At 43.2% G+C, this 13,096-nt stretch overlaps 1 protein-coding gene across 1 annotated transcript; it reads left to right on the top strand.

Annotated features, from left to right (window-relative positions):
* Positions 1-7,585: 7,585 nt before the first annotated feature.
* LOC102376929 (olfactory receptor 49-like) lies at positions 7,586-8,539 on the top strand. The gene has a single exon (XM_006039212.1). The coding sequence runs from the start codon at positions 7,586-7,588 to the stop codon at positions 8,537-8,539; it is 954 nt and encodes a 317-aa protein (XP_006039274.1).
* Positions 8,540-13,096: the final 4,557 nt, after the last annotated feature.

Genomic DNA, 13,096 nt, shown 5'->3' on the forward strand with positions numbered 1-13,096 from the left:
ACTCTTTGCTGCCACTCACATAATGCCGGTATCCAAACTAGGTTGAGTAGAGTTAGCTTGCCTATATGCACACTACACTGAAATCATTGCCATAGAGACACACAGCATTATGCCAAAAGAATTAGATACCTGACTCCAGCTGAAGTTCAACAGGGTATGGCCAACCAAGTTCATCTATAGACCTTTGAGTAATCTATAAGATAGGCTCAAGAATGGACTCATGTATATATATATGAGGGGGGACAGGATGCACTACATCCCCCGTGTCTCCACCATCATGGTGGCAGGCTGCCTTCTGTCAGAATGCTTCTTTGCACTCTGATTGGCTGTTTGTCAGCCAATCAGAGCGTGTATAAAGCATTATGGACAGACAGATTTAGGCTTTTATAATATTAGAATATAGATACATGGGTGTCAGCTGTGGGCCAAGGCACTGAACAGAAAGAACAAAATAAATGGAGTTGCACCAAGATGGTGCCAATCTAAGAGGTGAGAAGACTAGTCCATACCAGCAGAAAGGAGAGTGGAAGAAAACAACGAGACAATACTGGGCATTTTGCTAGGCCTCAACACACCAGTTGCCTCGCTATGAATAATATTTGGTTGGCTTCATAAGAAGTGTGTGGCAGTGCACCTTTACTGCCTGCCAATTTAAGGGCAGGAGCAGGCAGCTGCCAGGTGCCTGATGAGGGGGGCCATTTTCAAACATAGGCCAGAGGGGCAGCAGTCTGTGCTGAGCAAACAAGGAGGCACCACCAGGCTGCGCTGCTCCTGGAACCCCTTGGAGGTAAGGGTGAGGCTACGGGGATGGAGGATGCCTCAGTGGTCCTGGACATGACCTGAAACTCTACCCTGCTGGTATAGGGAGGCCTGGTGGGTCTGCCAGTGGTGTGACAGCCCCACTTAAATACCAGGACTGTGAACCTCCCCGCGTAAGCTGGACTAGGGCACCTAAACCCCAGCCCTCACCCTTGGGTGGGTTACTAAGAGGGAGGAATGGGGCTAGGCATGGCTGTAGCCGCCTGAGGCTGCAGGGGTGCAAGACGCCAGAGGCCCCAGAGGAGGGCAGTTGTAAAGCCCTAGAGAAGGGGGCGCTTGAAAGATCCTGAGAGAGTAGGGGTGTCGGTGGGTGCACCCAGAGTAAGGGATGTCTTCACGACCTGAAGGACTGGGAGTAATGTAGGGTTGAGTAGGGCTGAAAGGAGGGTCTGAAGAGCAGCCCCAGGGGATATGTTGAGTAGGGCTGAAGGATGGCCAGAAGGGCAGCACACGGGCCAACCCGGCACAATATCATGGTGTTGTGTATAAGGAACCCAGTGAGGGGTCAAGGTGAAGCTGACCCTCAATTTGGTGAACTGGCTGGCACTACTCAGCTGAGGGTCATGGGAGAGGCCCAAGAAACTGCATGTTGCCAGCCAAGGCATAATTCGATAAGCCTGATGGCCAGAAAAATTGCTCCAGGAGAGAGCAGGGCAGAGTGGAGGGGGCACAGTATGGTGCAGCGAGCAAGAGCCTCTTTGAGAAGGGGTAGAGTGCAGGCTGCCCCTGTGAGAGGGGAGGGTGGTATGAGTGTATATGTGTGTGTGTGTGTGTGTGTGTGAGAGAGAGAGAGAGAGCTGGCGGAGGACTAGGTTTGTTCTGGCTTGTGGCCGGGAGTATGATAACAGCTTGGATTCCAACTGCAAGACATGGGCCACAGTGTAGGGAAGGGACCATGGATAGCGCCCCCTCGCATCAGGGCATAAAATGGTCAGCATCCCGCATTTACCACTAGTTTATTGTAATAGCAAAGTCATGGCAGAAAAGACTGGGCGGACTGCCTTACATAGACAGGTGGGTGGGCCAACTTGAAACTTGGCCCTGAGCTTGCCCCCGTCACAAAGTGGAATATGAAACTGGTATTGGAAAGAGGACAAAGTGGGGTGGCTTTCTGGAAGGATTTGGAGCATCCACAGTTCACCTATAATGATTAAAAAATTAAGTACTTATTGATTTTTATTTTTTAACGTTTTATACTTTTCTTTTTCAGTTGAAATAAAAATTAAGTTAGTTAAAAACATGTTATTGAAGGGGGGAAATATTTCAGTTAAAACCAGACCAATTATTTCTTTCTGTTTGGTTTGTTCATTTGGTTGTTTTATTTTGGTTTTGATCAGGCAGTTCATGAAAAGAATCCATTATTTTTCCATGTGTAGCAATCACTCATTCATAAAAAAAAATAATAAATAACACTTTCTCTTGAGGCCCCGGCCTTCTCTTTAGCTTCCAGTGTCTCCAACCTCATATTGGGACCGCGGAGTTAGCAAAGAGTCACAACAGGGAACTTCCCTACCAACTCACTCTGACCAGCACAGGAGTTACATAGAACATAGTTCCTACATAGTGCAGTTCACTTGTAGAACTTGTTGCCCCAGGAGGCTGGAGAGGCAGAAAGTAAAACCAGGTACAAAAAAGGATAGGTGCATGGGGGATAGGGCCATTGGGAACTATTAAATAAAATTAGGGATGTTTTCACTTGCATCCCTAAACCCAATGATGTTTGATGCTGGGGAGCTATGTCTGGGGAATGGTCATACTAGACATGCTCTGTTCAAATATTCTTCCTCTGAAGCATTGGATGCTTGCCATGTTCAGAGGCAGCGTATGGATCATTGATCTGACCCAGGATGGCATGGCTTATGTTCCCCAGAGTGAACTAGGCTGTGATATTTATATTAAGTTTGCAGGCAGAATGTCTTCAAAGAAGAAGATACATGTTTAACTTTTGGTTTTCTCCAGAAACTTATTATGTCCTCTTAGATTTGTCTAGGTATTTTAATCTCCCAGGGTGGCTGTGGACCAAAGTAGGTACACCCTACCATTATAAAAGACAGAGTGTGTGAAGAGAAGACCATTCTTTCCTGAGGACAGAGAGACAGTCTGGCTGACGTGAAGCCATGCTTTTATGCTGTTCTTTTCAGGATGACAGTGCTCAAGCCTTAATTGAAGGGAAAAGGTAATTATTTGAAAAGGCTATGCATAAACTACAGATAAAGTGTGAAATTGTGTATGTCAGGGGCAAGTGGGGGTGGGGTGGGGATGGGTAGGGACAGAGGAATAATTTTCTTTAGAGGACAAAGGAAAAAAAAGAGAAATATAGTGAGAAAAATGCCGTTATTGCTTGAAAAAAATTGACTTGCATTTTGTTTGAACAAATCTTCTTTTGCACAGCCACAAGATACCAACTATCAGGTAACAATTACCTCATTGAGGATGTACAATGCAAATGTCTCAGGACTGAGGGATGGAGGTGGTTCCATATCAAATTGCTTTATTTGGGGGCTAAAATTCCCATTTAATTTCCTCATGCACATGTAAGCATTCTCATCAGCTAACCATAACTAAGACGTCTTTGATCACGATTCAGTTCACAAGGTCTCCTAAGCTCTTCACATTTAAGTCTTTTGCAAAGACCATTTATACTTTTCTGGTGTTAAAAATGTGTTGATCACAAATCCTTTCTCTGGTGTTAAAAATGTGTTGATCACAAATCTTGAACCCCTAGGCTGAGATTTTCAGAGATACCAAAGAAATGTGGAGAACAAAATCAATGAGACATAGGGAAATAATTTCTTCAAGTACCCATGAAAATCCTGCCATTTTCCTGTCTCTTGTAGAACAATATTTCTCATTGTCCTTGACTTCTCATACGATGAATTTATCCTGTATCCTGAGACTATCACTGGACACATCTCCAATCAACTGTGGAGGTAGCTGAGAAATATCACTGAGATGGTTGTCATCACCACTGCCCCTCAGTCACTTACAGTCTCACACAGGTAGTTTGTGGTAATGTAAGAGTGATGCTGTAGCTGTGATGGTCTACAAAGTATGTGAGAGTCAAGTATTTCTTAGGATAGTATCTTTTATCAGACCAACTATGTAGCTGGGATAAAATTAGACAAGCTTTTAAATGAAAGACATTCTTCACAGGTCTCAGATTACCTCCATTGTTAAATGGTGGATTTTGATATCTTCCATGTTACTGTAGTGTAAGACCGATGTTGTAGCCATATCTATTGCAGAGAAGAGAATGGATCCAAATTTCCCAAATCCTTAAATAATGTCCTGGCCACTTCCTTCCTTCTTTGGAAGGGCAAGGTCATTTTACTACAAATATAGGAAAGGTTGGGGAGGAGGGAAGATATTGTATTAAGACTTGAGCAATCAAGGTTCAACTCCTCCATCATATATTCCCTGCACAATTTGGTTCAAATTGCTTAGTTTGCCTGTGCCTGAGTTACCACCTATATAGTCACAATTGATATCTCCTGTTATGCTGAAATATGTTTGTAGTAGCTATCAATATATTTTTTTTAATCTATAGACAATCACAGATCTTATTGAAGCTTGTTGGTGTGTGAAAAAACTCTATCCGAACAAATAAGTCCTTTAATAGAGTGGGACAGACTGGGGTGAGGGGTTTGATGGTGTACAGTTATATGTATGTCTGTGTGAATAGAGAAGATATTGTATTAAGACTTGTGTGATCATGGTTAAATTCCTCTGTTGCCTTGTGGGGTCAGGCCAATGCTCAGGATATCAATATTGTGCTGTTAGAAAGGAGGGCATGGTGTACAATTGCACATACAGAAATAAAAATCAATTAGGTGTACACACACACTCTAGGTGCATACACCCCAACCAGGCACGCGCACACACACACTACCAACTCAAGCCCACGTGCATCCAAAATTACCAGCCTAGGCACATGCATATCTATCACCAATTCAAGCACATACACACTCTAATGATAAGGACATGAAATCATATACAATACACACATTCATACACATATACACACAGGTTAAATACTGACTCAGGTGACAGCGTGTGTGTGTGTTGGTGCCTGTGGTACTTATGCTTGGGGTGCTTGATAACTAAAGAGCAAGTGGCAGAGATCGGGGAAAAGGAAGTGGGGATGGGGCAATAGCAGTGGCACAGATCAGGGGAAAAGGCAGTGGATATGGGGCAATAGCAAAGAAACAGTGGTTTGCAGGGAGAAAGGAGCTCAGGATGGCTGGAGCCACAGGAGCATGGGACAGGTGTTGGAGGTGGCAGAGAGTCAGAAGCAGGAGATGGAGAAATGAGACAGAAGTTAGAGGGGCGAGAAGCAGAGATTGGAGCAGGGCCGGATCTGTAGTAGACCAAAACCCAACTCAGGGTTCCCAATAAGTTTTAGTAAAAGAACGCTGTACTGTATAGCTTGGTTCCCACACACACACACACACACACACACACACACACAACGGTAGCAGAAGAAAGAGACTCAGCAGAAGGGTTGGAGTCCAGGTAGGGAAGAGAAACAAAGTCCAAGCCCTTGGTTGAAGAGAGGGTGGGGGTGATATCTAGCTATCCAGACTGGGAGGGGATCCTCGATAGTCAGTTGGGGTCTTTCTCCAGCAGGTGTTGTCCAGAAGGGGGTCGCCAGCAGGGCCTCTGGGTGGATAGGTGGTGTGGCATGGTGCTGGTCCAGATGGAGAGGGTGTCCCACTGGGTCTGTCTTCACTGGGTCTGTCTGCCCCTTTTATAGGGGCAGACCTCCTATGACCCTAGTGGCAGGGGCATGACCAGGTAGAATCAACCCCTAGTGTACTGAGCATGTGCACTCCTAGGTAAGGACATGCAGTTTCAGGTGTCTGTAATGGTGGTTTGATTGATTTCTGCAGCAGTCTTTATCTTCCAAATCTTGAGCCAGGGAGGGTCGATGCAGAGTGATGGTTGGGTTGTCGAGTTGATGGTTCGGTCATTCAGAGGGAGCTATTTTTAGACCTAATGGCATTGTCTCTCAAGAGCTCTCATTCATCCCCATTCTTTCAGGAACCAATTTACATAGGAGAGGTAGGTATGAGGCATAGGTTACAACATACTTACACAACAGGGCATGGGGACAAGATGGGGACAAGATAGGAACCTGACACACAGAATGGATACTTGGCATCACTCATGCCAACCCACATTGAAGGCCTAAATCATACAATATTAATATGAAACAATAACAATCAATGCACAAATGATAGGAATACAATATAATACAGTATAAAGCAGTAAAAATCAATCCAAACATAACAGAACACTATTCACAATATAAAAAGGGGCTTATTACGATAATAGTATATAAGAACTTTGCTTACCTAATACTACTTGTACTCATTTTTAAGGGATAGAGAGGGCAGAGAGAAAGTCAGAAATGGTTGGGGGAGGGAATGCATTTTAAAAATAAAAAATAAACCAAAAACTGGGGGATTTGCTACACCTCCATCATGCATTCCTTGCATGACTTGTTTCAAATTGCTTAGTTTGCCTGTGCCTGAGTTACCACCTATACAATCAAAATGGTGATATCCTCTGATATGCTGGAAGATATCTATAGTTGTCATCAAGAGGTTTTTGTTCTATAGACAATCACATTTCTTATCAAAGCTGATTGGTGTGTGAAACAATTCCATCAGAACAAATAAGCCCTTTCATAAAGCAGAAAAGATGGAGATTAATGAAACCCCTCTCCAAAATAATGAGTTTCACTGGGGAGGCTGGGGGGGATTACACTGTGGTGTCTGCAGGATTTTCCAAGTATTGCTGAAAAGACTGGTGTGAGGGCTTTGATGGTGTGCGGTTATATGTATGTCTGTGTGAGAGAGTGACCAGGGCAGAGTGGGAAAGGAGGAGATGTATAAACAGACTTGAGAAGGACTGAGCCCCTTGATGCAGAAGTGTTGTGGGAAAGTCTGGATTGGAAATGGTGTACAATGAACCCTCTTATGGCTATCTTGTCCCTACTGCAATTGGGAAAGCAGAGCTTTGTGCGCAGGCTGAAAATAGATGGGACTGTACCCGAGAAATGCCTGACTTGTATAATCGATTTATCCTCCTGTTAGAAACAGTCCATTAAACCCACACAATTTAGCTAACAACTTAGGTTACAGGTGCAAACTTTGCTTGGCTGGTCTGAGGATATTCACTGCTGGCAAATTCTCTCTGTTATTTCACAAGCCAGGTCCATGGAAATTTCTGTTCTTATAGGAACTCAGCAATACTCAGATAGTTTGAGGGGACTCTAGCGATCGTCAGGATATTTTGTCATTCAGAATTCAGAGAGACCAGGATCAGGTAAATACCGAGGCTTTATGTTTGGTTTGTATGAGAGACAGGGAAAGCACAAGAAAAAGGTTTTATTTAGGAATCTGCTGTGCCTCTGCTGGAACGTCGAACTTATTGTTGTTATATAGAGAACAATAGCCCAAACAAAAAACAAAGCACAACACAACAGCAAGGATAGGAATCTGTTATACTACGCTAGCCTCTGTATTTCTATTTAGCCTGACACAGGGAGCAAAATCTCATTCTGATGATACCTAGTTTTCTCTCACAAGGATTCACAACAGTAAACTGGAACGTAGCAAAAGCAGTGGCCAAACAACACCTGTTATGGTCACTTGGCCTGACTTCCTGAAGAATATGGACAATTGTTTAAAGTGCTGGGGATTGTGGTAAAGACTTGTTTTTCTCCTTGTTATTGTTTCTACAGTGAAAACTGAACTCATCAATGGAGGGAGCCAATGAAACCGCTGTGTCTGAGTTCATTCTGCTGGGGCTTTCCACCATTGAAGACCACCTGCAGGTCTTCATCCTTCTCCTCCTTTTTCTCATGTACTTGGTTACACTCCTGGGCAACACACTGGTCATTTTCATAGTGTGGGTGGACCACAGGCTCCACACCCCCATGTATTTCTTCATCAGTAACTTCTCCTTCCTAGAGATCTTGTTCACCTCTGTTACGAATCCCAAGATGCTGCTGAACTTCATCACAGACAGAAAAACCATCAGTTTTGCCATGTGCATGGCCCAATCCTACTTCTACTTCGCTGTTGGAGCAACAGAGTTTGCCGTCCTTGTGGTCATGTCCTTTGATCGCTACGTTGCCATCTGCTGCCCCTTGCAATATGTCACCATCATGAGGCCAAGACTCTGTGTCCAGCTTGTCCTTGGCTCCTGGGTGGGAGGTTTCTCAGTGATCAGCCTGCACATGGTCATGATGTCAAAGTTGAGGTTCTGTGGGCCCAATGTAATCAACCATTTCTTTTGTGACAGCACACCACTCTTCCAGCTCTCGTGTGTGGACACCCACCTTATTCAGAAGATGGATGCCATTTTGCTGTCTACCATTATGTTTAGCTCATTATGCTTAACTATGGTCTCATATTCTTGCATTCTTTTCTCCATACTGAGGATCCCATCAACTGTGGGGAGGAAGAAGGCCTTTGCCACTTGCACTTCCCATCTCATGGTGGTCTCATTAGCCTATGGCAGCTGCATTTTCATGTATGCCAGGCCAGTCACTGGTTATGCCTTGGATCTCAACAAAGGGGTGGCAGTGCTGAACACCATATTGACCCCTTTCTTGAACCCCTTCATTTACACCTTCCGAAACAAGAACGTTAAGCTTGCCCTCAGAGATGCCATTAATCACAGAATTGCAAAGCTGTCTCCTATATTCTGACTTTCATTGTTTTTCATGCAGAGACAAGGAGAAGTCAAGAGTAGAAAGTCAAAGAGAATGAGTCAGACTGTCAACATGTAGCCCACTCAAGTGAAATGGTTGCTTTTTCATCTGTGTTTTTTTCGTTTGTTTGTTTTATAATGTTCTTTAAATCTGCTTTTTAGGAAAAGGATCAATGATTCAGCTTCCCCAAATGTGTTGGACCATGCAACCAATGGTCAAACAAAATAAGTAAAAGTCGTCCCAAACTGAACAGCCAGTTGAGCTAGTGTGGCTAAACAAAGGCACAAAGGGTGAGATGGACCTAGAGGCACAGTTAGGCCATAAAAGATGTTGCAAAAATAAAGTGAATCAATTTTGGTGGGATGTCTCCTGCCACCGCTAATCTACTTCATTGGGTGAAATGTGATCTGAGCGCCCAATCCTGCAGGACAATGGGCAAGCATTCCCTGCTCAAAGAAATGCACCTCAGAAATTCCCTAGGGCACATCTCAAAGCAGAAAAAGCCAGGTTCCACGCTTAGAGATGTGTTCTGGTCCAAGGCATGGAGTCCCAGCCTCTCCTGCTTACAGAGATGTGCCCTGGAGATTGACCTGGGCACATCTCTATAAAAGGGGAAAGTCAGCCAGGGACACAATCCTGTACAGGAATTTCTGGAGAGTACAGGATCGTGCTGCTTAAAACATGGCACTCCCTGCCTGGGGCAGCTGGAGATAGTGGGTAGCTCTGGCTGCTTGTGCTCTCACATCATAAAGCAAACAGACAAGTAGCATGATCAGAATTTGTCACGGCCACAATTGTTGAGCATTTGTAGGCCATCTGTTTGCTTAGCTTTTCGTGCTACCATAAAAAATGTGAAGGTGACACAAAGACGATGCCTGTTTGCACCTTAGCCACGCTGAGCTAAAATGACCAGGTAAGCTAGTTACATGCAGTTTTAGCCATGAGTCCAAACCAGAGCCCAAGCATACATCTCTCGTGCATCTTAACAGAATTCTTCAACTGAAGTGACACCATCTCCCAGCACAGACCCTTTTCCTTCTTACACTACAGCACCCTTCATTGCTGTACTGAGGCACTGTGGTCAGTGCCGACTGGTACGAATGACAAATCTCCATTGAGACTCCCCCTGTCTCCTGCTTCCTACTCCACTGCCAACCCCAGCTTTTTAAAAAAATGCCTAAGAGGTTTGAGAACCTGAATCCTATTTTTGGATTTTGTCTTTGGAGACCACCCCCCTAGACCCAGTAAAAATCTGTCCCCAAATTTGAGTTTAGTTGGCTTAGTTGTTTTATAATGTGATATAGGCTGCTCTAGCTATGTTAGGTCCCAGGTGTTTTACTGTGTTCAGGCTCTTCCCAACAATTATTTATAGAGTCAGTGAAGATGAGATTTATCTGGAGGAAAGGCAAAGATAAATGAAGGCAGTGGGTTGTGGATAAGAAGAACCCACAACCTGTGGGTTGAACCTGTACGCTTAATAAGCCCTTAAATGATAAAGTATGAAGACGTAGTTGGGACCATATGCAGTCCATGACTCCTCAGTTGCAGAATTAGCTCCGAATTAATTAAATCAAATCATTATGGGAAAAGGGAAACTTATGCATGTATCTGGAGGTTATCCTTTCCTATAATGGGGGCGGGTGTGGTACTTAGGCACCCATAGAAGCTAATAGAATTGCTCCTAGTCTTTAGATTTATAACTCAGCCTCTAGCTGCATTTTGGTTATCCACTAGATGAAATACATTTCTGGCCCTGTTTGATATGTGATACATTCTCCATCACTTCGGATCTTTATCAAGACCAAAAGTCTTGCTAAAAGACCTGCTATATCCCAAACACATAGTGCGCTTTAATGGACTGGTTGATTGCAATAACCCATTCACATCTTCAAACTCACAAGTTTATTAAAATGCTCTGCTCTTATTTTTACTTATTCTTTCTACAACCCACACCAGAATTGGGCATGGACCAAAAGAATGAAACTGCTGTGGTTGAATGCCTCGTCATTGGCTTCCCTGGCTCAGTCATAAACTGCAGATTGTTCTTTTCCTGGTCCATTAACTCCTCTATTTGACTACACTGGTGGGTAACACATTAATCATTTCCATAGTCTGCATGAGCCACTGCCTTCACAGTCCCATGGTTTTCTTCATTAGCAATTTGTCCTTCTTGAAGAACTGGTTTGCCTCCTCCACCAGCCCAAACTGATGGGGAATTTCATCTCAGGAAGGAAAACCATTTAATTCCATGGCTGCATGGCTCAGTCCTACTTCTACTTTATTCTGGAGATTACAGACATCACTCTCCTGATGGTCATGTCCTTCAATCACTATGTTGTGCTATGCCACACTTTGCCCTATGCCACCGTCATGAGGCCCCACGTCTGCCTCCAACTCCTTTTTGGTTCCTGGTTGATTGGTTTAAAGTCACAGCAGAGGTTGTGTGGGCCTGACATAATTAACCAATTCTATTTGTGATAACTCACCTCTTTTCCTTCACTGACCGACACTAGCCACCTGCAGAGGACGGATTCCATTTTGATATAGACTGTGGGATTGAGGTCCTTGTGCTTAACGGTTATCTTGTACATATGCATTTTCTTCTCCATCCTAAGAATGTGAATGGGCGTGGGGAAGCAGAAGGCTGCTTCCACTTGTGCCTCTCATCTCCTGATACTAGCAATAGCCTATCAAAGTGGCATGTTTTGGATGCCCGGCCTACTAGAAGTGTCTCCTTGCATCTCAATAAAATGGGGGCATTGCTGAACACTGTCATATAACCATTCCTGAACCCCTTCATCTACAGCATCTGCAACCAGATGGTGAAGATGGCCCTGAGAGATGTCATAAGAGATGTCATAGCTGAGGAACTACAAAATATTTGCTCAGGTGTGATGTGAAAGGGAGCTGTTTAAGGATGAGTATGAGTAGTTTTTGGCACCTAGATCAGGCTTGATTTGGATTACCTTATTTTTTAAATTTATTTATTTATTTAGGTTACGTTGGCAACTAAATTCCATCTAGTTACCATTTAGAGGCACTGACAAGCAGGGTTTGGATTTGGCCCAAAAATCAACATCCAAAGGTGAAGAGAGTTTTTCAATGATGCCTAGGAAACAATGAGGAACTGAGGTCTAGATTCCTCTTGACTGCAAAGGAGCATAGCCATGATATAGGCAGATGGAAAACTAAATTGATGTCATTCAGGAGTTGAAAGGCCATTTAAGCTTTAGGTTGGTTAGGTGCCTCCATTTTGGCCTGAACAAATCTGTAATTTCCTAGATCTGAGCCTGAACAGAAATGGCCAAGAGCAGGTACCCTGTTCACATAAGCCTTATCTGAAACCTTGTGTGAGCCAAATCTCTGGCTTCCTGGACAAGTATGTCTACCAATGGATTATTTGGCAATGGGTGAATGCCCTCATAAAGTTCTCCTTATTTGCCGTATAGGAAATCTAGGTTTATAACCTATTTATTTGGGGTCATCTTCATGAGAGAAGGCTGTAAGTGCTGTAAGTGATACATCTTTGAAATCTGCCTTAAATACCTGAGGTACTTCTTCCTTCAAATGGACCCTGCCTATCAACCTTAAGTACATACTGAGAAGACCTTGCATTTCCACATCTGTTGAGTGAAAGTGGAAATGTGGTGAATTTGGGGTCTTTTGGAGAAGATGTCTATCTGGTACAGTTTCTAGTGTGTGATAACTGATCTATGCAGATATTTTTAGGAAGTAAAAACTTCCTTCATGGAAGGACAAGTTAGTGACAATAAATCTAAAAAAATAAATATAATTAATTAGCTTTATTACTTTTATTCTTAAAAATATATAATTAATTAGCTTTATTACTTTTTTATTCTTAGATCTGCAGGGTATAGCTATAATATTTAATTTAGAAAAGTGGTTCCCAAACTCTAACAGATTCTATATCACAAATTTCAATGCTATAAACTTAAGTACCAGCAGCAAATTTTTGTCATATAAAGTAATATAATACGTCTGTTAATATGTACTACTGACAGGTTGTCTGCATACCAGTGGAGGTACCCGTAACACAGATTGGGAACCACTGATTTAGAAAAATATTTTTACAGCAGCATACTGTTAAACAGAAATGTCTAAGAATTTGCAAATCATGATTAGACTATGTGAAATATAGTTTTCTAGTCAATGTGCTGTTACTAAGTAAATAAAGTTTGTTGGCGGGGGGGAGTTCAAAGTTCCCAGACATTTCCTAGTGCAGTGGCACACATTGTTATTTGCTAAAACACAGAAGTCTTAATAAGTCATCACCTGGGAATTAACTGGGGAAACTCCAGAGACAAATGTCCCAGGGATGTTGAGAAATCTCTGTCTCACTCGCTCAACAATAAGTATTTTGAAAAGAAACATCAGGCCTCAAATAGAGCAGCCAAGATATCATAATTAACACACTCTTCGATGGCTCCTAGGCACTGGCCATACCACCTCCATCTCACTGTTTCAAGTCTCTGGTGCTGATAGCATCAAGAAGTCTCAAATTTATGGAGAAAGGGTGCTCTCATTGGCTTTGGG

The sequence above is a fragment of the Alligator sinensis genome, unplaced genomic scaffold, assembly GCF_000455745.1.
Source record: "Alligator sinensis unplaced genomic scaffold, ASM45574v1 scaffold1923_1, whole genome shotgun sequence".
In the NCBI taxonomy this organism is placed as follows: Eukaryota; Metazoa; Chordata; order Crocodylia; family Alligatoridae; genus Alligator; species Alligator sinensis.

What these genes read in the sequence shown, in the direction of transcription:
- LOC102376929 (XM_006039212.1), top strand. Translation starts at nt 7,586, where the DNA reads ATGGAGGGAGCCAATGAAACCGCTGTGTCTGAGTTCATTCTGCTGGGG.